The following is a 26,801-nucleotide window of genomic DNA, read 5'->3' on the forward strand; positions in this document are numbered from 1 at the left end:
TGGAAGTAGTGAATTTATTGATGTGTTTCCCACCTGTAACCAAGAAGCCATTTTCCTTTGCATTCATTCATTATTTACTTCTAGTATATATATATATCTATATATATATGAACTTTGTATGGTTTCCCCTCACCCCATGACCATCTCACAATCAAGCAGGCAATGACAAGGTCCAAGATTGGAGCCGTTTAGGTGCATAGTGAAAGTCACATACAGAAATACTGTCACAGGAAGAGGGAAAAGAATAGAAAAAAAATCAAAGAAGAAGAGAACAAACTTAAAAATATATATCATAACATCTCATATAAGAACAATGCACACCACAGGTTGTCCTTGATAAAAGCCATGATTGCAACATCGACTATACAGGCATACAAAGACATTGCTAAGTAGAAGGGGAAGAGATAGAAAAAAAAATATTCAAACATTTTCCTTGCCTTCCATAGTAGTAGCAGACATGCAAAACATCTCTCACGTTCGTTGGCCTCCAGCTGGGTAACTTTAGTGCATTTTACCATGATTTTCTAAGTGGGACTGATGCTAGAAACTATACATTTCATAGTTTTTTTTATGGAAACACTCCACTTTTTTTTTTTAAATAGTCTTATTTTACAATTTTTTCATTTATTCAGCCGATCTCCGGGTCTGGCGGGAGCATTTTTAGCTTAGCATAAAGCATTGAATCGGATTAGACCATTAGCATCTCACTCAAAAAAATAAAAGTTTCAATAATTTTCCTATTTAAAGTTTGACTCTTGTGTGGTTACATTGTGTAATATCAATGCACTGCTGCAGCCATAGCACGCCAGCAACGTGAATGAGTAAAATTCCTAACCGTATCCGCCTAGAAAATATATTAGTAGTACAAAATGTAACTAAAAAAGAGTCAAGCTTTAAATAGAAAAGTTATCAAAACTCTTTAAAACAAATTGAACAAGATGCTAATGGTCTAATCCGATTCAATGATTTATGCTAAGCTAAGCTAAAATTGCTCCCGCCAGACCCAGAGATCAGCTGAATGGATTAAAATATGGTAAAACTCAACTGTTTACCTCTAGGGGAGTTGTAAAATGAGCCTTTTCCAAATAGAATTAAATAGTTGAGTTCTACTATTTTTTTAATTCATTCAGCCAATCTTCGGGTCTGGTGGAAGCACTTTTAGATTAGCTTAGCATAAATCATTGAATCGGATTAGACCATTAGCAGCTCACTCAAAGAAAATAAGAGTCAAGCTTTAAAAAGAAAAGTTATCAAAACTCTTTAAAACAAAAAAAATGAGCAAGACGCTAATGGTCCAATCCGATTCAATGAGTTGTGCTAAGCTAAGCTAAAAGTGCTCCCACCAGACCCTGAGATTCACTGAATGCATTCAAATATGGTAAAACTAAACCGTTAACCCCTAGGGAAGTTGTAAAATGAGCCTATTTCCAAAAAAAACAACATGTTTCTTTAATTACAGACGACTCTGGTCACATATCTACACTTTCTTTGATATACGCAAAGTATTGCCACAAGACAGAACTCCCTATTAGCTATGAAATGAAAATGCAGTAATAAACTCAAGCTGAATGCGACATTTTATCAGGCCAGATCAAGTGTGTGGACGTAACGGCGTGAGAAACAACATTCAGAATCAGGGTAAAACAATATTTTAGCGTGATATGGGAGACTGGAGGCCCCTGACCCACTCGCCGCTTCAAACCAATGCACAATGACCATTTCCAGGGGCCGCGCCATTTATTGGTCCAAGTATATGACACCATAACCAAAAGATAACAACACATGGTATAACGTTACGAAAATCGGGCACCTCTACATTCACAATCGGCCAAAATATCTGGCCGGCTGTCACGCCGTTCTGTTGGAACCGTTCTTCGTATCTTACACAGGCGACGGTATCAGATGTTTGGACCGGAAAGAAAAACATTCAATCCTTTAAATCTCAAAAGTTTAAACCTGTAACCCAGCCAAGATTTAAGCTCTGGAGAGAAAAAAATAGATATATATATCGTAAAAATCATGAATATGACTATGAATAAATTTGACCATCTACTTTCTCTATGCGTTTTTAATAATTACAAAGTAAATGAATGAATGATTTCTTGTTCATATTTTCTGATTCACTATACATTTAAGTTGTTACAAATAACCTTCATATACAAGCAATCTATTTAAAAGTAGTATATCCGGCGGCCAGCGATGGTGTAGACAAACTGCTGTGTCTTTATATATTGATTGTTTCGCCTTTGCTGTACCTCTATAGACTAAAACCAAACGTTATTAAATGACCATTTAAAACAATATTATAATAATAATAATACGTTCCAATTCCAAAATCAATTTGCAGAATCACCTTCTCCTGATTTAAAACCGTTGCCTTTTAACGTAAAACAAAAAACGAAAGTTACGAGAGCATAAAATTGCGCTCCATGGTACAACAGTAGCAGTATTAGAAGTAGTAGTATTAATAAACCATTGTGTTGCTGTTGTTTTGTTTTCTTTGAATGAACCAGAATATGCATTTCAAATGCATGAAATGATTTGAGAGCAGTTTTATAATTGGTCAGTAGTATGTTCACCCCTGTCAGCTCCACAGCGCCGCATGATGGCTAAATCTGCATCTGCTCCAGGTATTTGTAAGTGGGGTTTTCGTAGCCATGGTTCTGCATCTTGCTCAGGTGACGTTCTTCCGGAGTGAGCATGGGATCGACCTGAAACACAACAGAAGATTTAACATAAAAAACATGATCAATTATTAATTAATACCCTATAAAGGGCCCATAGTTTACCTCTTTTTTATGATTTAATATTAATATTATGGTTCTTCTGAGTGTGCCAGTTTAGGTTTAGTTTAAAACACAATTCAGATTTTTTTTATTATAATGTGTTAAAAAGTGTCATGTTGGGGGCGTGTCCACAGTTCGCTGATTTAGGGGTGTGTTGCTTCACATGTAAATTAGTTTCGGCTTCCCACCAACGTAACAAGGGGGCGGGGCCATGAGCTCACCCGCTCTGACAGGCAGACTGAGAGGAGCAGGAGTGAGAGGATCAGCAATTAGTCGTACATATACGACTCAGACATAGACCAAGCAGAGAGTACAAAATCATGTGTCTTTGTATAGTTTTACAGCCAACTGTGTGCTAGTTTCAAGTGCCGAGCTTGTACACAGAAACTAATAACCATGCACACTGAATTAACTTTGACTGAGGCACCGGATGCGCCGCTCGAAGCCGCGACACGGCACACCAGACACTCTTTGTGGCGCACCAGAAACATGAAGTGTCCCGAATCGTCGCACCACGCATTTTTGAATTCTAAACATAGGTTTCTATCAGGGTACACACAACGGTACTTCAAGTCTGAAGAAAAGCCAACTGGAACACGAATTCGAACCAGCAATCTTTTTGCTGTGAGGTGACAGTGCTAATCACTGAGCCACTGTGCTGCCTAATCAATTCAGTAATACCAAAATGTATTAAAAACATGAACATTCTGATCTGTTATACTTGAAGTAAAATGTGTGTTATCTACTTTAATATAACTTAAAAGGTAATGCACTCCTGTGAAGAGAAAGCGGAGTTGATTATGCCGATTTTTTGCTCAAGAGACATTTCTTATTAACATCAGAGTATGTATACTGTATGTAACAGACGCCAGCTAGCGAAGTGCTATGCAGGTAAACCTCACTCTTCTGACCTCTAAAGGAGCTCTAGCGACAGATGCCAGAGGCCCTGGTCTATAGCCTCCTTGTTGGTGCAACCGACTCCCGTACAAAGAATCATCAGTTCCATCCCAGCTCAGAACGAGATGGGTGCAGTAAGACCAGTGGGTTATACATGGGGGCTCATCCGGGATGGGATCGAGGTTTAGGGGGGTGAGTGTACCGGACGCCAGCTAGCGAAGTGCTATGCAGGTAAACCTCACTCCTCTGACCTCTAAAGGTTCTCTGGCAACAGATGCTAAAAGCCATGCCTTCTTGTTAGAGCAACCAACTCCCATACAAAGAATCGATGGTTCGATCCCAGCTCAGACCAGGTTAGGTGTAATAGGACCGGTGGGTTACATATATATTGTATATTACTATAGTTGAAAAATAGGCAGTAAAAATGTTTTTTTGAAGAACCTTTTAAGTCTTGTAGTGTGAAGTCTGATGTTTGAAAATAAGGGGTCACTATTTTTATCAATTCTATTTTTACGGATCTGTACGGTGTGTATATATATATATATATATATATATATATATATATATATATATATATATATATATATATATATATATATATATATATATATATATATATATATATATATATATATATATATATATTTTAGGTGGGCATAGATAAATTTTTTAAATCTATACTAAAATGGCTCATTTAAAATGTGCCCAAGGCATTCAGAATGTGTGCTACCCAAATAATGACAAAAAATAAGTCGCATTAGACCAGGGGCTCATCTCCTGTTTCCAAAATGCATCACAAACTGCTTGAGAAACTGTTCTACTATGAAAATTGGTGATGAAAATAAATGATGTTCAATAAGATGTACTTGTGTTTACTAGATGTTTATTCAGTTAAACATGAATTTTGAACTGTAGGTCTACATAAGCTCAAAACAGCGATTTCTGATTACCTTAATCCGACTAAAGTCATAACAGAACTAAACAGAAATGGAATAAAGACATGTGGAGTATGCAGATATTAGTGGCATTATTGAAGTAAACACTGCAGTCAAACTATTACCGTCATGTAGGACTTTTTGCCATATTTTGCAACAAGATCCACTCACGCGGCTGTCAGTAAAGAACCGACCGCACACACACACGCACACACACACGCACACACTCAATGTAAAATGCGGAATATTTTCTCTGTCCATTCCTCGTGCGTTATTAAATTCCATAACACTCTCACCAGTCCTTACTCCTTAGTTGCGTCTAATACCCCAGTTTGTCACGGCAGCATGAATGAAATGTTCATGAGTGAATGTGAAACTGCCCAAAATTATGCCTGATAGTTAGACGTGTAGCTAACATTAATCAGATTCACTCGGGGGAAACTACATCCATGTTAGCACGTCACGTTCGATGTGGTAATTTCACAGTATGAATACACACAGGTTTGAAGACTCATTCTCGCCCCTTCAATTCAGCCTGGTATACATCCACGCTAAAATAAAGCTGAAAGTCATCATATATATATTTTTTAAATCGCCCGATAAGAGTCTTGCGTTAAAGCAGCACGTTAAGGCCGATAACGCCCCACCACTAATTTATACACACACACTATAATCTGCTGTTTTACTTTATAGAATGCCATATAAAAGCCAGAAGCTTTGTTGCGCAGGCCTATCTAAAGGGTTAATGCTGCCAGCTAATGATCAACAGTAAAAATGACACATTCTACCTCATCCCAAGAGGGAAAACCACCAACCATCAAGAACGCATTTGGTGATTATTTGGTGTCATGGCTTTGTCGTTATAACGAAAGTCAATGGGGCAAAAACAGCCCCGGAACAAAACGAAAGGGTAGTCAATTTGAACAGTACACAGGGGTTAGACGACAAGACTTCTCTTCGCACATTATCCTTCACAGAGACTGAGGGAATTAGTTTTGCTGTGTTGTTTTTCTCCTCAAGGTTGCACTGCAAGCATTAGCAGTGAATGATAGGCCGTGTGTTTCTCTCACCTCCACGATGCCGTGACTGATGGTGCCGTACTGCCTCTTCCTCAGCAGCACCAGACTGATGACGATGACTGTGGCGATGGCTACAGCAATCACCAGCAGGCCGATCAGAGCACTACTGCCGAAGCTAAAATCGTCCACCAGAGGGCGGAACGACTCCTGCTCTGAGCCACGGCTGAACTGCAGGAGGAAAAAAAACAAAACACAAGCACATTTACACTCCCAAAGCACAAAGAGCCCAGACAAACAGGCTGAACGCACGTCTTTTATAGCTTCTGATGCTGTGGAGTCATACTGTAACTAACGTACAGTGAGCTAACAATAGAGTTGCCATGGCTACATGATGGACCGTAACTGGGAGCAAAGGAGAAGCGAATGAATTTGCAGCAGAAAGAGAGAGAAAGCGTTCAGACCAGAATAACAGGGAAATTGTCAGCTCATTTTATCAATAAAAACAACTGATTTTAAGAATAATTGATTAACTTTAATATCATTATACTATATATATATATATATATATAATATATATATATATATATATAGTATTCACTATATATATATATATATATATATAAAATCTTGGGATTGAGTGAAATATTAGTACACACAGTGCTCAGCATAAATGAGTACACTCCATTTTGAAAATGAATATTGTTATCCATTTCTCAGTGAATATGGGTCATATATTTTAGTGCATTTAAACAAAACAGACTTATTAAACAGATACATTTATTAAAATATTATTTTATAGACATCTTTAGAAATAAAAGATAATACATTTGAATTCATGAGAAATATTGCAAAAACAATAATAACTACAACATTTCAACAAAATTTTTGATTTTTTTGTTTGTTTCTCTTGATTTTTCCTCTTTTTAAAATTTTTATTTAATATTTTTCTCTAACAAAAATTTGGGCTACACATTTTTGGACTGTTATCGTAAGTTATTGTGTTAGATTAGCTCCAGATTTGGCTTCATTGACTACTGACTAATCTAATGTATAAGCACAAATACACTACCTGACAAAAAGTCTTGTCGCCTATCCAAGTTTTAGGAACAATGAATAATAACTTGACTATTAGTTAATCATCATCAGAAGTGGCTTATATGAAAGGCAAAGGCCTCTAGATTACACTGATTTTTCCAAAATAAAATATGATCATGCCTTGATTTTTAATTATTTCATCAGGACAGTAAGGTCTGACTTTGCTTAGACAAAAGTCTTGTCACTTAACAGGAATAATGTACAGTATAGAATATAAAGTCATGCTGCAGTGGAAAAAGAATGAATATGGTGTATGACTCCATCATGAGCTTGGAGGACTGCATCCATACATCTCTACAATGACTCAAATCACTTATTAACAAAAGTCATCTGGAATGGCAAGGAAAGCGTTCTTGCAGGACTCCCAGAGTTCATCAAGATTCTTTGGATTCATCTTCAATGCCTCTATCTTACGCCAGACATGCTCAATAATGTTCATGTCTGGTGACTGGGCTGGCCAATTCTGGAGAACCTTGACCTTCTTTGCTTGCAGGAACTTTGATATAGAGGCAGAAGTATGAGAAGGAGCACTATCCTGCTGAAGAATTTGCCCTGTCCTGTGGTTTGTAATGTAATGGGCAGCACAAATGTCTTTATACCTCAGGCTGTTGATGTTACCATTCACTCTACAGATCTCTCGCATGCCCCTATACTGAATGTAACCCCAAATCATGATTTTTCCTTCACCAAACTTGACTGATTTTTGTGAGAATCCTGGGTCCATGCGGGTTCCAATAGGTCTTCTGCAGTATTCGTGATGATTGGGATGCAGACCTTCTGCCACTTTTCCAAATGATCAACTAGAAGTCAAGTTATTATTTGTAGCTCTTGCAACTGGGATCGGCGACAAGACTTTTGTCAGGTAGTGTATATTATTGTAAATAGAAATTCTATAGAAAATATTAATTAAAAAGAGAGATTTGTGAGGTGTACTCATTTATGCTGAGCACTGTATATAAAGATATGCTGACTTTCCTTTTAAATTTGAAATAAAAAAGTATAGATATTTATTCTTCAGTATATTACAATTAATCAAAATAACAAATGTTTTTGTGTTTGAAAGTCAAAGAAATTGATCAAATATTGATTTTTTGAAATGAATATGACATCTGATAAAACAATTATCATCTTATGCACAAAAAAGGACCAAATTTGAAGATTATATTTAGAAGAAATGTCATCAGTAGTTTACAAAATAAAACAAACACGGTTTTATTCAAACATATAATTATGAATTTTTAGTGGAATTAATTCAATATTTACATTACGCAGCACCTAATAAATCTCACAACGCTATGTAATATTTCATTGCTGCAGCCATGGTGCGACAATAAAATTCCTTGATTATTATAAGAGTATAATTCCTATATCAGCATAGAAAATAATAACATTTTATTTCCCATTAGTCTTAAAACATAATATAACTACAAAAAAGTCAAGCTTTAAATAGGAAAATTATCGAAAAACGCGCCATTTTTGACCGAGATGCTAATGGTCTAATCTGATTCAATGACTTATGCTAAGCTAAGCTAAAAGTGTTCCCGCCAGACCTGGAAATCATCTGAATGAATTAAAAAATGGTAAAGCTGAACTCTTTACCTATAAGGGACTTGTAAAATTAGCCTATTTAATAAAGAGTGGAGTCTTCCGTTAAGATCAAAATTGAGCTTTACCTTGAATGAATGTGTTGGTGTGTATTGATCTGCTTTGTAAAGTGCTAAATGGACTGAATGTGCACAGACTGGCAATTTAGCACACAAATGTTTAATGCTCAGTCCCATTTGTGTGAGAATCTAATGATGACAAATGATAAACGGTGTCCGCTGACATGCCCATGCGATCGCATTAAAAACATGCACACGTGCTGTGGAAACGCGTGGAGAAACAATAGAAAGCCATGAAAGATGTAAAACTGTCATTTGCTCACAGACAGTACAGAAGCAGGCGACCGCAAATACATTTACCGGCCAGAATCAGACTGCAGTGTTTGACAGTACCATGTGTTGGGCACAGGAGGGCGTTGTACTTACCAGAGGATCAACACCATTCAAAATCACTTCTTTAACATCCAGAGTCTCATCAATCACCTGCCAACACAGACAGGGGCAGGCTCAGTTACTGAAGATTCAGTGTGTGTGTGTGTGTGAGTAAGAAAATGTGGTGTGTGCAGTCTATGGAAATGCCGAATAAAATATATATATATATATATATATATATATATATATATATATATATATATATATATTAATATATATATATATATATATATATAGAAAGAAAATAAATAAATAAAAATCTAAATTGACGGGGACACAATGTTAAAAGATAAATTTGTAATTGGAATAACTAACATTGATCATAAGCTATTCTGGATATTGAAGTAACACATTGTCTGTGGTGGCTGTGGTGCTGGTTTTGTTGTTATTAATGAGTATTAAATACTGTGAGCAAATCCAAAATAATTTAGATGGTCCGATGTGGTTATGATGTCCTTGTTAGATGACATGACTGGTTGCGTCTAATGCAGGGCTACTGTAAACATTCATGTTCATTTAGTAATTTTGCCATCAAAACATTCGATTGAGGAGCAGTCAGATAAAAAGTTAAAGGGATATTCCACTCAAACAACATAATTCTGGTCATAGTTTAGTCACTTCTGTGTAACACAAAAGAGGATTTTCTTTAAAAATACCATAGACAACCAAGCCAATGGTTTTCCCATTGACTTCCATAGTATTTGTGCCAATACAATGAAAGTCAATGGAATCAAAATGGCTGGGTTTCCGACAATCGTCAAATATATCTTGCTTCACAAAAAAGTCAGTCATACAGAATTGGAACAAGATAAATGCAAATTACAAAATACATAATTGTGTAGACTATCCCTTTAACAATGCTCATGGTGTGTTCACACTTTTTTGAGATTCATTTAGTACAGATAAAAAAATGACACATTAGCACTGGTTGGACTGTTCACACCTGCAGTTTTAACCATTAAACTTTCTGGTGGATTTAGGTCCTGTTTACAACTGGTATTACAATGGGTTTAGTTGATGCATCCCAATCTCACAAAAAAATGCAACTATTTGTGTATTGTCAAAAAAGTGACTCATTTAATTTGGAGGAAATCCTATTAAGGAGGAGCAAATCATACTAAAATGTACCAATGAGAATGTATTAAGTCATCCTCTAAATGTAAAAGTTACAAACTGATGCGTTGGTCAATTAGATTGCAAGTTGACGAATGAGACATGCTGATATATTGATTGATAGACATTGCTGATATATTGATTGATAGACATTGCTGATATATTGATTGATAGACATTGCTGATATATTGATTGATAGACATTGCTGATATATTGATTGATAGACATTGCTGATATATTGATTGATAGACATTGCTGATATATTGATTGATACACATTGCTGATATATTGATTGATACATTGCTGATATATTGATTGATACATTGCTCATATATTGATTGATAGACATTGCTGATATATTGATTGATAGACATTGCTGATATATTGATTGATAGACATTGCTGATATATTGCTACTTTTTTTCAACATTCTTCAGAATATCTTGTTTTACGTTCAACAGGATAAGTGCAAAGCTTTAGAACCACTTCAGAGTGGGTACATTTTCATTTTTAGGATAACTATCCCTTTAAAGGGTTATTTTAATGAACCTTAAAATATTTACAGAAAATAACAGTATGACGAGTGTAAACGAAGCCTTAGGCTACGTCTGCACTAATTCAGATAAATTTGAAAACACAGTTTTCATCTAAAACGCTCCATGTTCACACTAATATTTCAATTCCGAACAAAATTGTCACCCAAACTAAAACAACTGAAAATGCTTTCATTCATGCGTAACACTTTCGCTCACTGCGTATGATATAAGACGCTTTTTCCTGCGTCAAATACACCTGCCATTTATTTACTTTCTGTCTCTTTGAAACAATGCGCCAAAACGTTGATTTGTTGTTTTGTCATTTAAAAAAAGCCAAAATGGAGCATGTACAAACTGAAAATAGTCTCTAATAAACAGACAGCATCCAAAACATCTGCTTTACAATGTCATCCACCATGTTAGCTGAATTGGTCACAAGACTGCGTCATAATTTTGTGAAAGCCTTCATTTTTACAGTGCACACTACAACACTTGCAGAGGCTGACGTGCACCTCTCAAAAAATGTAACTACACATTGCAATAACGTGTAACGCATGCTCTGATTGGTCGGCTTGTTAAGCCTGGTTTATACTCAACGCGTCTACTAGTTCGCTTGAGTGCACGGCGAATGTGATGTAAGTTTGGAGTTTGCGAAGGTTCGTTTAGGGTGCGCACGGCGTGATTTCGGCTGGCAGAGCGCAGGATTTTTTTTGAGACTCGAGCAAACAGCGTAAACAGTGCCGCGTTTGACTTGAGTTGGATATGAATCACTTTGAAGAGATTTTGTGTGAAACTGTACGCCTGTACAGACATCTTTATGATCCGTGATCATAGAGATAACCAGATGATCAAAAATTCTTGGCTAGAAATTGCAACAGCCATGGGAATCGAGGAACGTTTTTGTTAAAAAGTTTGGAAAAACCTGAGGGATGAGTTTGTTAAAGCCAAAAGAGGCCATGGAAAAAGGTTTTACACTGATATATGTGTTACAATATTGAATTTAAAACTATTTAATAGCTACAAAACTATAATTAAGGAACAAATTATTTCTTTGAAAACTGGAAAGGAATATTTGAACCTGTCGGTTTACAGTATACTGATGCCCTGTTTTTCTTGGCTTTATTGGTGATAATGGTCAGAAATGTTGGAGCATTATTGCTTTTTTAGCATAATTATAGGACAGAAACTAGCCAGACAATAATGTGTGAATTGTAGAGCGGGCTAAATCTATAAAAAAACATCTGTTTTTAGTAAGTGAACTTTTTTTTTTTGCTTTTATTCTTGCCATAATAAAATAATTTGTAGAGCAACCCATGTTCTGTTATAAGTAATATTTTAATAAACTTTAATAGGTAAAACTGTCCGAGATTTGAACAAAAGCAAATGATGCATCAAAGTTTGAGTAAAAAAAATATTGAACGGTTATAAAAATCTTTATAATCATTAAAATAATTAATAAAAATAATTAGTTTAAAAATATTAAATGATATTAATGATATGACGTAGTCCTGCATCTCTGTTTATTCGTCTGACTATACGGTCAGTTTCTTTTGACCACCCCCTGTCGTTTTAAAAAGAATATCCTAACGGCAAACGCAGCAAGTATAAAAGCCTCGTCCGTTTCATGAGGTGTGCACACAGTCAGCGAAGGTCCGCGATGCGGCCCCAGGCGAAAGTATAAATCCAGCTTCAGTGGTGACGAGTGTGGGCAGTGCTGAGAGCTGCGAGCTCAAAGAAGCGAGTGTTCACAAATGTGGAGTCCTGTGAAGGAGCTCCAGATGGAAACTTTTGTTTTGTGTTTCCCTTATGGTTAATGTTGTTGCACGTCTGCTGGTTCCTGCCTCAGAATGAGTAAGTTTTAGCTACTTGTACATTAAGGTAGCGTTCAGAAAAAACAAAACACCAGTGAAGAAACTCGACACAGAGGATTATAAAAACCAACTGCTAGCTAGCGTTTCGGAAGTGTTATTGCAGAGCAACAAAAACAGCACGCAGAAGTATGAATGCACGACTACGAACAAGGCTGGCGCCGTGGGTCAAGGTGATCACTTGAAGCAGAAGTATAAACCAGCTTTTTGTGTGAACAGAATGCCGAAAGTCAGAGAAAAATATAAGTTTTTTTGCCCAAAGTCAACAGAGACGATCCACTTGTAGGTTTATCAGAGTTCAAATGACCGTTTTCAATGAACTCCAATGAACCGCATTTCCGATCAAACCAAACCTTTTAATTGCGAACACACCATTAGATGATCATGAACCTCTGAAAGCTCCTCTATGTGATTTCATGTAGACAAACATGCACAAATACTGTACAAGGCAAAAACACGAGTCACATTCTTCAGAGATCATGCACTGCTAGTGTCCAGTCCAGCTCGTCACGACCACCATTAGAGGCACACTGGAATGTGACTGGGAAATATGTGAAGGTGGCATGCAGTGAATGCTGGGATATGCATGAGATGAGCCTGAAATAAACCAGATCTGTATTTCTGGAAGGAGGTAGCAGATATTGCAAGGCAGCAAAAGAAATGCTTGGGTAAGGATGTTTCAGCTAAGGTTATATTATAGGCTTCAGTTCAGCGAAGGATATAGATTTCTCTGATGTATAGACTAAAAGAAAATCTCTGGAAATTTATACTGAATTTACATTTTTGGCATTTCTGTTTGAAAGTCTTGTCAGTCTAATTTCCAAACATGAATCATGGATACACTTGCACTGTAAAAAAACGATTAGTTGACTTAAAATAAGTGAGTAAACATGTTTCAAAAGCATTTAATAAGAAGAAAAAAAGTCAGAAGGTCACACTCATGAATGCACACTAGTAAATGTAAATGGACCTAAAATATTTTGAGATTGACTACTTTTGATCCACTTCCGGAGGTATTTTTTTGTTTATTATTATCCCCCTTAAGAAGTTTATTCTCTGATTGGCTACAGAACAAACCACTGTTGTTCAATGACTTGCCTAATTAACCCAGCTTGCCTAGTTAACCTAATTAAGCCTGGTTAAGACTATTGTTTTAAAATGTGTTCTCTGTTAAATATAATTTAATGAAAATACACTCACCGGCCACTTTATTAGGTACAGCTTACTAGTACAGGGTTGGACTCTTTTGCCTTCAGAATTGCCTTAATCCTTCGTGGCATAGATTCAACACGGTACTGGAAAATTCCTCAGAGATTTTGCTCCATATTGACATGATAGCACCACGCAGTTGATGCAGATTTGTCGGCTGCATGTCCATGATGCTAATCTCACAATCCACCACAACCCAAAGGTTCTCTATTGGATTGAGTTCTGGTGACTGTGGAGGCTATTTGAGTACAGTGAACTCATTGTCATGTTCAAGAAACCAGTCTGAGATGATTCATGCTTTATAACATGATGCGTTATCCTGCTGTAAGTAACCTCAGAAGATGAGTACTCTGTGGTCATAAAGGGATGGACATGGTCAGCAACAATACTCAGGTAGGCTGTGGCATTTACACAATGCTCAATTGGTACTAATGGGCCCAAAGTGTGCCAAGAAAATATCCCCACACCATTACACTACTACCAGCAGCCTAAACCGTTGATACAAAGCAGGATGGATCCATGCTTTCATGTTGTTGACGCTAAATTCTGTCTCTACTATGCAAATGTCGCAGCAGAAAAATGAAGACTCATCAGACCAGCCAACGTTTTTCCAATCTTCTATTGTCCAATTTTGGGTGAGCCTGTGTGAATTATAGCTTCAGTTTCCTGTTCTTAGCTGACAAGAGTGGCACACGGTGAGGTCTTCTGCTGCTATAACCCATCTGCCTCAAGGTAGAATGTGTTGTTCGTTCAGAGATGCTCTTCTGCAGACCTCAGTTGTAACGAGTGGTTATTTGAGTCACTGTTGCCTTTCTATCAGCTGGAATCAGTCTGACCATTTTCCTCTGACCTCTGGCATCAACAAGGCATTTGCGCCCACAGAACTGCCACTCACTGGATATTTTCTCTTTTTTAGACCATTCTCTGTAAACCCTAGAGATGGTTGTGCGTGAAAATCCCAGTAGATCAGCAGTTGCTGACATACTCAGACCAGCCCATCTGGCACCAACAACCAAGGCACGTTCAAAGTCACTTAAATCCCCTTTCTTTTCCATTCTGATGCTCAGTTTGAACTGCAGCAGATCGTCTTGACCATGTCTACATGCCTAAATGCATTGAGCTGCTGCCATGTGATTGGCTGAAGAGAAATTTTTGTTAACGAGCAGTTGGACAGGTGTACCTAATAAAGTGGCCAGTAAGCGTATATTTAAAAAAAGAAATACAATTTCATTGGAGGACTAATGATTTGGTATTAAACTGTACAGTATGAATATAGTGAAAGTATCTATGGCTTTTTATACAAATATTTCAGTTTTCATGCTGTAAAATGGAGGCACTTACCATATTTGACAATAAATTATGGAGAACGAAAACAAGGTGAAAGAAAATCTAGTGCTGCCTTGCAATTTGTTTGTAGACAAATGATTCAAATGGCACAGTTATAACTATGAGATCATAGTTATATCAGTTATTTACAGAGCAGGTTGTCTGTATCCTAAAGGTTTATCTAGGTGAATCACGAAGTATAGTTATTAAAAATTCTGCGCTGTCATTTTTTTGTTGTAGTTTTCGGTTTATGTAATTTCATATATAAGAGCTAATGTTAGCAGATGCTACTGTTTTTGTGTGTGTGTGTGCGGCTTTGAAGGCAGGCTGGACGTCTCACCACATTTTCGTTGATCTTGTTCTTGCTGTTGATGACTTTTTCCTCTGCTCCAATCAGACCATCCAGACTGTTCATGCCAGAGCCTGCAAAGAAACAAGCCAATCAGAGACAGCAAGACCAACTACAAACTTGCACTTCGATAAACTGTAATCCTAACAACACCAAAAGCCGAATCATGACCAGAAACCTGCAGCCGTTTTAATTTCTGCTGTTTTGCCGTACAGCCAGTAGAGGGCAACTCCAGATCATTCATTAGTCATGCACTTATTAATAAAGTGTAGATGTAGAAAAAAAGAAAACCTCTTCCTGGATCAGTCCAGACAAGCTCAGCAGCTAAAAGCAAGAGCTGTGATCTGCTTTGGTCAAAAGGTCTCTTCCTGGTAGAATTAGAGCCTTGGGAAATCCTGTGAGCACTTGTTTTCAGTCACAGCTCTATAAATATATGTATATAATTGCCCTACAACATCTTAAACTATTTTAAACTACCACAAGACTGCAACCAAATCCTATTTGAGATACAACACATGACATATTTCTTAGTACAAAAATGATAATATGGTCCAAAGTGGTTATCTCGTACCAGAATTAGAAATTGTGTTAATTAATCATCTGCATGAAGTGAAAAATGTTTTATTTAAGTGTTCATTTTGATTATGATATTGCAATATTTTACAGATCTTTGACTTGTTTTTTTTTTTTTTTGGAAAGATTGTATTACTATTATTATTATTTGTGTACAAATCGATTATTAAAAGACTACCCAACAAACACACAACGTTGCCTCAACGTAGCGACCTTCCTACAACATCGCGCCAACCTTGTAAATAGTTTAAGGAACTACGTTGTTGCTGAAGGTTGTCACAACGGTGTCATAATATTCCCATTTAACGACCACTGCACAACATTTACTCGTCATAGATGAATCAGTTTAAATTTCAACAGACCGTTCGGTGTCTCATTCAACAACGACAGAGGAGACGCGAGTATTGCTTTATTTCTTCCTGCTAAATAAGTCATCAGTGGTCATTTGTGTGGTCCTGCTGTGTCAAGCTCTGGTCTGCCCTCTCTAGCTCACTGCCTTTGTTGCCTTGTGTCTGCTGTGGATCCATCTCTGACACTGGATTCTCTGTTGGATTTGTTTCTTTCTTTGACTGCGTTCTCCATACTACCTTCTCTACTGGCCTTTAGCTGCGCTCCATGGACTGCTGTATTCTCCAGTCCAGAGTTTCGATGCTCAATGTCCAGTGTTAATTATTTATTGTAATCTAAACCTCATATTATACTGTTTGCTTATAATTAGATCTGTACTGTATGTATCAAATATTGTGAAATATATAATAAAAAAGTTTTATTATATACATTTGTGTGACATTTTTACACTTAAATGTTTGCATATGCAGTTATTAAATTAAAAAGGAAAATGAATAAACAATATTTAAAATTATTACTGCTTATCCTGTATTTTAGGCAGCATTGATAAACTGCCAGGAAAAACACCAATACACGTAGTAAGAACGTCGTCTTACGGTTGATGAATGTCACACGACAACATTACTACAGCCTTCTCACGTCTTACATTTCTATGTTGTAACAATGTAGCAAGCACGTAAGTGGCGACGTTGTCTTTGAAAAATTACAACGTTGTACAGACATCGCTACAACGTAGATGTGTTTGTTGGGTATCTGACTATTAAGTACACCCTGTGAAAAATCTGAAAAGCTTTATTAAAAAGCACTACTTTTATTAATAATACAGTGAAATAAAAGATAATTTCAACTATACCTAAAGTGTACTTCAAGTGTACTATTTCATATCAATGTTTTCTTATGCACAATACACATTACAGGATCAAGGATTAGCACCATCTAAAGATATAGTTCAACCTAAAATGAAAATTTGCTCACTATTACACTACATTTACTAATATTTACACTATTTTATAAGTTGCTTTGTTCTGTTAAAAACAAGAGAGGACATTTTGAACAAAGCTGAAGATCCAGGAAAAACAAATATGGTAGTCAATGCTTTTGAGCTTTCTTCAGAATATCTTCTTTTGTGTTCAACAGAAGAAACAAACTCAACAGGTTTAAAACAAGTAAATAGTGAGTAAATGATGACATAATAAATTTTTTTGGGGTGAACTATCCCTTTAATCATGCACCCATGACCATTTTGGTGAACACCACAACATACCAGTCCTCTCTCCGTTGTGAGTTTGTGCTACTCATGTCATTATTATGCAACAAAACGTCTGTTTTCACTCTCATTAAACTGTAATAATGTTGTAAATAATGCTCTGTTTCTCGTATAAATCAATCGTTTTGCTTCATAAGACCTCATTTATTATCGTTGGAGCATAATAGCGCCCCCTGCTGTATAACACTGACAACCGGAAAAGCTAATAAAATCCTTGTCAGGTGAGAAGTTGTGCTAGTATACATGACAGAGAATTCAACGGTAGGGGAAAAGCTAGTGTTCTACTGAAAAACAAATTAAAACTGAGGGCGAGTAACTTCACAAAAGTTCATAGACTTTGATTAAACTATCCCTTTAATACAGAAATTATGTCAAATGTTTTGTGTGTAGTAACTTAAACCTCCCTCTATATCTATCTTTGACCGTCTCCGCCTCATTAATCATACATTCAACTTAAATTATCTTGAAATTAAGTCTAATTTTCAGCATTTTTTGCTCCTACATTCTGGTCAATTCTGTTATATTGATTATAAAGAGGTTTAACAGCCTGTAGCATAGAGAGAAAAAGCCTGTCAGTTATTTTGGCGGGAAACTCTGGAAGTGTTGAGGTATGTCAGTATTCTTCTCTTATTAATTTGCATACAACATTATAATAATCTACTATTACTGTAATTATTTGTAAACTCTTTTATCAAGATATTTCAGTGAATGTCTCATTTACCTTTTTAAATCAATAATATGATGAAAATTGTGCTTCTGGTTTGAGGTTAGCATCTTGAGCTAAAGCACAAAATGGCGGAAAACGTCAACACTGTTACTGTCAACTCTGTTTAAAATGTCTAACAAGATAGACAACAAAAAGAATAAAATGTTCATGATCACATTAAAGCAATTAGCTTTATTTTACATTAAAGAGCCCCTATTATGGGTTTTTGAAAATGACCTTCCATGCAGTGTGTAACACAGCTCTAAGTGAATGAAAACATCCAGCTGAGGTATAAAAATGAAAGTGCACCGTGTTTAAAACTATTGATTCTTTAATGAAATAGTCAAATAAATTAATTGTGTTTGGTCTGGATCTTTTGCCTGAATGCATCGACGTTGACACGGTACATCACCAAATATGTAGTACCGGATCCGGTAAAACGTGAACACGCCTTTCCTTCAAACGCTAGCGAAGCACAGGGGATCACATGACTGATCATTACACGAAGATGACGATCACTGACAGATAAAGATTCGGCTGCGGGAAATAAACCTGTCATCTGCTCCTGTCATTTTTCAGATTTTTGATACAATAACCTATGCTGCAACACGGGATTCATTGGCTATTTGTTATTACAGGAAGGAGCAGCAGAAATTATTATGTATGGAACTTTGTCAGTAACTGCTACAGTTCATATGGACCAGTTTCTTTTTTCTCCAGATCATTACATGTAAGTATAATTAAAATTGTTGCCTCGTTTTCTGTAGTTTGCAAAATATGTTTTTAATAGTGTGTTGTAACTTGTAATCGCTCCATGCAGCTTGTAATCACTTATCTATTATAGATCAGTGCTTGTACTGTATCTCTTAGGTTAAATCTGTATGGGCTATTCACATATTGCGTCCAAAACCACGTTATAAATGCGATGCATGCTTCATCCTTTACCGATTTAAAAGCGTTTCTGAACTCGTGATCCTCTGCCATTTGTATTTGCTATGGCCACCATCAGCTGTTCCTCACACGCGTGGCGCACACAATATTTAAAATAGTGACTCTTTAGGGGGGCTCTGTAATAATGAATTCAGTTTACTGTAAATTATACATTGTTGTATGTCATTCCAGTTTAAGGAAAATTAACGGAAAATGATTGATATTCTGGAATGAGTGAAATTACAAGTACCTAAATATTAATAATGAAAAAAAATAAATTAAAGAGACTTGTAAATTCTCAGTTTCTATGGATATACTGTATTTACTTGGTATGGATTTGAGTAAAATATCCACTTTTGTATTTTATTTCTACAAATGTCTCATAAAAACATTTCTTTCAGCTTTCAAAAATGCTTTTTAGAGCTTCTTTTTAGCAAACTGGTCAAAAAATGTAATGTTAATTTGAAAATGTCCCAAATGTAAAGGATACAGAATAAATCACAATACAAAAAAGCATTTATCTGCTGTACCACAACAGATCAAAACATTCAAAGGCACCTGGCTAAAATCAACCCATGTTGCATAACAGCCCATCGGATATCTGATTGGTGGAGCGGACAACAATGCGTTCCACCTACACTCATTGTTTGACTGTCAAAGCAGCAGGTCAGCAGCACTAAAAGATTAACTATAAATCCAGCGGCAGTCACAAGGTCTACAGAGCAGTGCTTAGAGCTTCACCACACATGACTAAAACACTAACCAATACGAAAACACACACTAGAAACCCTACAGTCAAGTCTACAGCCTCATAACAGAATGTTACCAGGACAAATAGACTTTACACATGAGATGAGACAACAAGAAAAGGGAGGGATGTTTGGTACTGTGGTTTTTTGAGTCTCTTGCTATATATCGGCTTAATATCCATCTTAAGTCAAAAGAGCTAATTGCACAGGTCTGGGAATTTTCATCAGTGCAAAACTCACGCAATCATGATTTCAAAAGTATTACACCTTTCTACCTGCATGACTTAAGGGATCATTCACGTCTGCAGCAAAAAACACTCACCAATTGTACAAATTCTATAGTAAAAATCTGTGATGATGAGTTTTTGAAACAGCAGTGTTGCCTATAAAAATTACTTTAAAATGCCTGAGAATGTGAAATGGTTTAGCAGAAAGATTAAATTTGAAAAGACAGCATTTTATTACCTACAAATTAAATCTGATGTGCTGCATGCTTCACTGTGAGCTTTTGACATCATGAGGGTTTTCAATAATAATAATAATAATAATAATAATAATAAACATTTTAAATTAGTGCTGGGCAAAGATTAATCATAAAGATAATAAAAGACATACATTTAAATCCAAAATAAAAGATTGTTTTGACATAATATATGTGCCTGTACTGTGTCTATGTATTAATTCAATTGAAATATAAGGATAATTTCAATATTATTCATTATATACATACATATATATATATATATATATATATATATATATATATATATATATATATATATATATATATATATATATATATATATCATAACACATGCATGCATACATCTCAGAAAAGGTTTATTTATATTTTGATATAAATTATATATCGTTGTGATACAAATTATACCTAAATTAAAATATATACAAAAATCTATAAATTATATATATATATATAAGATATTATGTCAAAGCAAATTTTTATTTTGGATGCGATTAATTATGATTAATCTTCACCCTAGACACTAATAATAATAATAATAATAATAATAATAATAATAATAATAATAAAGTAAATTTATGTTTCAGTAAATAAATAAATCATAAATTACATGATTTCTTAAAAAAAAAACTCTAATATTTTATTTAATATAATAATTTATTTTCTGCTTAACACATTATTGCTTGATGCATTATATATAAATCACAGATCAAAAAGCGCACTAACTAGCGAAGGCCAAGCACCTCTTATAATCTGAAGAGCAAAAGAACCAAAGGATTACATGTAAATGTATTAATAGTAATGTTATCATTAGTAGTAGTTTTGATGTTTAAATATGCCTGAAACTGAAGTATCAGAAAAACTAAATTAATTTCGGGCCTCAAACTAATTTATTTATAATTTAGAATTATAATTTAGAATGCAGAATCAAAAATTCTGCACATATATCTGCACATACTATAAATCTGCATTATTTGCTTGCTTGACGCATTATAAATAAATGACAGAACATTCCAGATCAAAAATTATAGAAAGCGCACTAATTAGCGAAAGCCAAGCACCACTAATAATATAAAGAGCAGGTTTACTGGTGCATTGAAAGGAAGTGGGATCACAAGGTTAAATGGTAAACAGGTTGATGCTCCAATTGCACAATATTCTGCTTGCTTTATAAATATTTACATAAAAATGACTGATTTTATTCTAAAAATACCAAGTATATCTATTTCTATTTTATTTTCTCTTAAAATTAATCTGACATTGTAACTAGAAAATCTCTTTTTTCTACTCAAAAATCTAAATTTGTAAGTCACTTTTATATAAAAGCATCTGCCAAATGATGACATGTATGTATTAATAGTAATGTTATTATTATTAGTAGTAGTTTTGATAATGTTTTAATATCCAAGAAACTGAAGTATCAGAAAAACAACATTAATTTCAAGCCTAAACTAATTTACAAACTTATAATTTACATAAACAAATTCGCTAGAAAAATTCTGCATATATATTTGCACGAATTCTAAATAATTATTTTCTTGCTTGAAAAAAAATTGACAGAACATCTCAGATCAAAAATTATAGAAAGCACATTAATTAGCGAAGGTCAAGCACTACTAATAATCTAAAGAGCAGGTTTACTGGTGCATTTATAGGAAGTGGGATCACAAGGTTAAATGGTAAACAGGTTGATGCTCCAATTACACAATCTGGAAGCAAAAGCTGGTTGCGAGTCAGTCCTACAACAGAACTACTAAATCAACAAACTCGGATAACAGAAGAGAGATGAGAGAAGCCCAATAAACACCAAATGAGCGCTAAAGATCTGTCGACAGAGAGCACCATCTGAATCAGGCTGTTTGTCTTCCTGACACAGGCAGGTAGCGAGCAGGCATAACTGATTCAGCAGCACACAGCACATTTAGACTGGACTCGTTCTCCAATCCAAATAGCTAATTAGCTTAACAAGCTGCCTGGACTTTTCATTAGGCAAAGCTCTTCCGGCCAGACATTGAGAGATGGGATGTTTGGTTTCTCCATCTGAGGGAGTGACTGAGAGGGAAATTAAGAACGAGATGGCTAACAGCGCTGAGGAGACGGACAGAGCAAAACTATGAGGTGGAAATACAGTAAAAATATGAGGAGAGATGGGAGATGAGTCAAGATGTGGGCTATGCAAGTAGGGCTGGGCAAAGTTTTCGGATTAATCTTCAGTTAAACAGAATCTAACACTGTTTAAATCCCCACATGATAGAATTAATCATATATATATATATATATATATATATATATATATATATATATATATATATATATATATATATATATATATATATATATATATATATATGTATGTATGTATGTATGTATGTATGTATATATATATATATATATATATATATATATATATATATATATATATATATAAGTATATTTAACAATAATGTGAATGAAGAAAATACTAATATTTGTATGTATGTTTAATAATAATAATATTAAAATAATAAATAACATTTTACAAACCATGAATAAAAATAATCATAATATTAGTAAACAATTCAAAACAATAATATGAATCAAGAAAGTACTCGTTAGCTATACTCTTTGAACATATTAATAATAATAATGGTAATAATAATAACAATAATAATAATAATAATAATAATAATAATAATAATAATAACAATAAAAACACAACATTTCACAAACCATCAATAAAAAAGTAATTTAAATATTACAAAAAATAATAAAACAATAATATGAATGTAGAAAATACTCTTTGGATGTATAATCCATTTTATGTGTTTAAATCAATTAACTCACTTTTAATTTCTTCCCCATTGAGTATAGATCTTTTATTATTTATTGTCAAAATCAGTGTACAATATATAGACAATATATAGTGATAATGCACTTTCAGCAGTCACAAAAATAGCTTTTATTTAAAAACAGGCCAGCTGACAATCCCTGAAATATCGTGAAATAAATCAATCATAGATCAGAATCAAAATATGATACATTACCCAGCCCTATCGGCAACAAATTAAACAAACAAACAAAAAAAACAGCAAACACAACATTTTAAAAAGCTGAGGAGGAATAAAAAAAGAGAAACCGAGGAAAAGCAGCAAAGACCCACCTTTCTTGAAGGCACGAGGGGGTTCAGAGAGATCGCCTAGGCATTGCATACGAGCAAAAGACAAAACAAGAAAAGATTGGGATAGAAAAGAGAGAAAAAATAAACAGGTGAGTAAAAGAGAAGCAGTCAGGGTTATCAAGCTGTGTCTGCGGGCGAACAAGGGAAACCCGCAGGGACAGAATGATAAAGAAAAACAAACCAAAGAACAGGGGGAAGAAAGAACCCGTCATAATGAAAGACCTCCTGGGCTCCGATGTGTTTATTTCATTGCTCTTCTTGTATGTTGCGCCTTCATTTAGCACATTTCGCCTTTTCCTTAAAGGCTTGGCAGGCCCAGGCAGGACAACGGATGAGACATTTTCATGCCAGAGCCTCAGGCTTTATGAGTTTAGCTCAACTTCAAATGCCGTCATGTTTAAGGCGATGCCAACAGAGATTCAGGCGAGCTTAGATAAGCATAAACCCGACAGCATAGGCCCGACAGAAAAATTTGGACTTCCCTTTGGAAAAGGCTACCGTGAACAGGCCTCATGTTGCCAGAGAGCTTCACCTGAGCGGCTTTACAAGCAGACCTTTAGTACTGGCTCAAAACACACACTTTAACAAGAGCCAGGCAGAGAAACAGACATAACACTGATGTGTGTGAACGACCTAGAGTAATGTTGGCTGGAAATTTCACCTTCTATATAAATGTGTACAGTAACACTTCAGCTGAAGTACCAATTCTCATTATTACTAGTGGCTTGTTACCTGCCTGTTAATAAGATATTGGCTGCTTGCAGGGCTTGACATTAACACCCGCCAACCCGCCAAGTGCGGGTAGATTTCAGCTGTAGCAGGTTAGACAGCCACCGCCACTAGCCACTTTGCCTGGTTGAAAATAATTGTAAAAAAAATGGTTGAAAATCATTTGTAGTTTTCTTAAAAGCAGGGTTCGACAATAAGGATGGTCCTATATGCATGCAAAGGCGATCTTAGAATCGAGAAGCAGCACGACAAAAATAATTGTGTTCGTGTCAGCAAAAAAAACAGCAGGCGAATACCGAATGACAGGATGATCACTCGAACCAACAGCTGATGTGATGCGGGCGACTGTTTAAAATGCGTGCGCGCTCCCATTTCCTTGCGTGAAGCAACCGTGCCTAGAAACGCAACTGGTGTGATCGGTTCTCTATCATATAGACTAGACAAAAAAGTTCTCATGCACCCATAGTCTTATTGCTTTCGAGAGCTCCAGATTTGTCTTTTTGTAAGCAGCACCGGTTGCTTTTCGCTTTAACCATGCTTTGAACAGATTATTAATTGGCCCAACGTTAACCGTGTGCATGTAATCATCCTTTCATTATCACACACGATACGTTTTTCACCTGCGTTCTTTTGCTTACAGTTTTTGTTAATATGGTTTAATGATCATTTTTTACAATAACATTGCTTTAATAGTAGATTAACTTCCCATTTATGTTTTGTTAACTGGTGATCTGGGACTTTTAGCTAGGACAGATTACTGTACATATTTTAGATACATGACAATAATTACTTTTTAAATGTTCTTTTTTAAGAAATGTTTTGTTAAATAAAAAGTATAGAACACAGCAATATTTTGCTTGTTTTGACAATTAAAAAACTTGTGGCTGAGAAATAATTATTTATTTATGTTTAGTGTGGTCAGAGATAAATTTAGGAAATCCTTCATTTTCAGCTCTCAAAAGTCATGTGAAATAAAAAGGCAATGTAATGTGATACAATGAAACCATGACCCATTGGCTCATTGAGCAAGCTATTCAACGACACACTAAAAGTGAATTGAATGAGGCGGCGTGTGGACACAACACAAAATCTAAATCAAGTAATTTTAGCATGTCAAAGTCAAATATATGCATATAAAATAGATTTTCCCAACAACAAAATTGTGGCTAGTGATCAATTTGCTAGTGATTCAAATTCAAATTCAATTTATTTTCTTTTCGGCTTAGTCCCTTTATTAATCAGGGGTCGCCACAGCGGAATGAACCGCCAACTTGTCTAGCATATGTTTTATGCAGCGGATGCCCTTCCAGCTGCAACCCATGGGAAGACTTTGGTTAATCTTTTAATGAAAATATTTTAATATCTATTTAATATTTTAATGGAAAATGTAATAAAATGCTCTGTATTAACATAATAACGTAATGTAACTTCTGTGTGAACAATCCTTTTAACTCAAGCCAAAAACCACATTGGTCAGGATGGGAGACCAGGTTTGGTTATGCAGATTTGTCCAGCCAGCACTCCAAAAAAATGGCATTTGTTGTTTGTTCAAACTACTATTTAAAATGAGCTAAAACAACACAATTTTTGAGTTTTTTGGGGGACAACTTAATTGTTTTATGCTCAATCCACTTAAATTTGAAACAAAAAAACAACAACTAATAAGTGAACTTAATTTCTTCATGTTGTCTCAACCAGTGTTTAATTTGTGAATCGCGAGGTCCCGGAACAGATCCGGCATGCTACCTGAGGATGTAGAGGTATTGCGCACGAAATAGCAGGGGGATAGCGGATAGTTATATAGTTGGATAGCGGGGGGTGTCACGCGGACCCAAGTTAAGAGCCGGGGCGGGTGTTGGTTGTCGCGGACGAAAGTGAAGAAGGTTGGGGAGTCGCAGAACAAAGTGAAAGTGAACAGCGGACGGGTGAAGAGGGGGATCGGTAAAATGAGGTGCCGGATCAGATTTCAGAGGTGCCGGATCCGGCGTGTTCCGGCACAAATTAAGCCCTGGTCTCAACACAAATCGATTATGTGGAACCCTGAATTTTTTCCACTCAGGAAGCAGCAGTAGTGACACGACCCCGACGCAAAACCTGCCTCGGCAACAGGGCCATTTTGAGAAACTGTGAAGAGAAACCGCAACCTTCACTAGTGTAAATATAGACAAGAAACGTACCCTCAGGTTCAGCGGGGGAGCCCAGAGAGTTGACCTGGAAGGGGCGGAAGGGCTTTCCTTCAAAAGCAGGAACCTCGACACTTTCCTCAGAAGACACGGTGACGTCAGGCTGAGATTCAGAGATGGAGGACAGGAACTGGTCCATATCTGCCTTTTGGACCTGCAGAAGCTCATCTTTAATTGAAAGAGACAGAAAGAGAGAGAGAGAAATGTGGTTTAATAAACAGCAAATCGCAGGAGGGAAAAGATATGGAATATAAGCATTAAATGAGGCAGGAAACACTCATGATAAAGCAGATCAATTATCCACATGCTGCGGCAGCACCAGCGAAGCTAAAATGACCCTTTGTACTTCTCTAGTCTCGCAAAAAAATGAAATCTGCACAGAGTCTGGCTTAAAAACTACCCATCTTCAGACACTGGGGGGAATCTGAAGGAGCCTTGACCCAGTTCTGTCAAACACACACTCTGGTCTCATCTATACTAGGCAATGGCATGGCTCCTCTCGTAAAATGA

The 26,801-nt window shown here is 35.8% G+C and overlaps 1 protein-coding gene across 4 annotated transcripts in view; it reads right to left on the bottom strand.

Moving 5' to 3' along the window:
• Positions 1-26,801, bottom strand: part of aplp2 (amyloid beta (A4) precursor-like protein 2) — a 169,188-nt gene continuing 142,387 nt past the window's right edge. For 2 of the 4 annotated variants that reach the window (XM_056478775.1, XM_056478772.1), the window contains 6 exons: positions 26,286-26,459; positions 23,362-23,397; positions 15,160-15,242; positions 8,763-8,819; positions 5,689-5,865; positions 1-2,711 (listed from right to left, as the gene is read on the bottom strand). In XM_056478775.1, coding sequence (XP_056334750.1) covers positions 2,610-2,711; positions 5,689-5,865; positions 8,763-8,819; positions 15,160-15,242; positions 23,362-23,397; positions 26,286-26,459 — 629 coding nt within the window. In that variant the 3' untranslated portion in view covers positions 1-2,609. The remainder of the gene's footprint in view (positions 2,712-5,688; positions 5,866-8,762; positions 8,820-15,159; positions 15,243-23,361; positions 23,398-26,285; positions 26,460-26,801) is intronic. The other 2 variants (XM_056478774.1, XM_056478773.1) reach the window with 2 other exon arrangements.

This window comes from Danio aesculapii, chromosome 18 (genome assembly GCF_903798145.1).
Source record: "Danio aesculapii chromosome 18, fDanAes4.1, whole genome shotgun sequence".
NCBI lineage: Eukaryota > Metazoa > Chordata > Actinopteri > Cypriniformes > Danionidae > Danio > Danio aesculapii.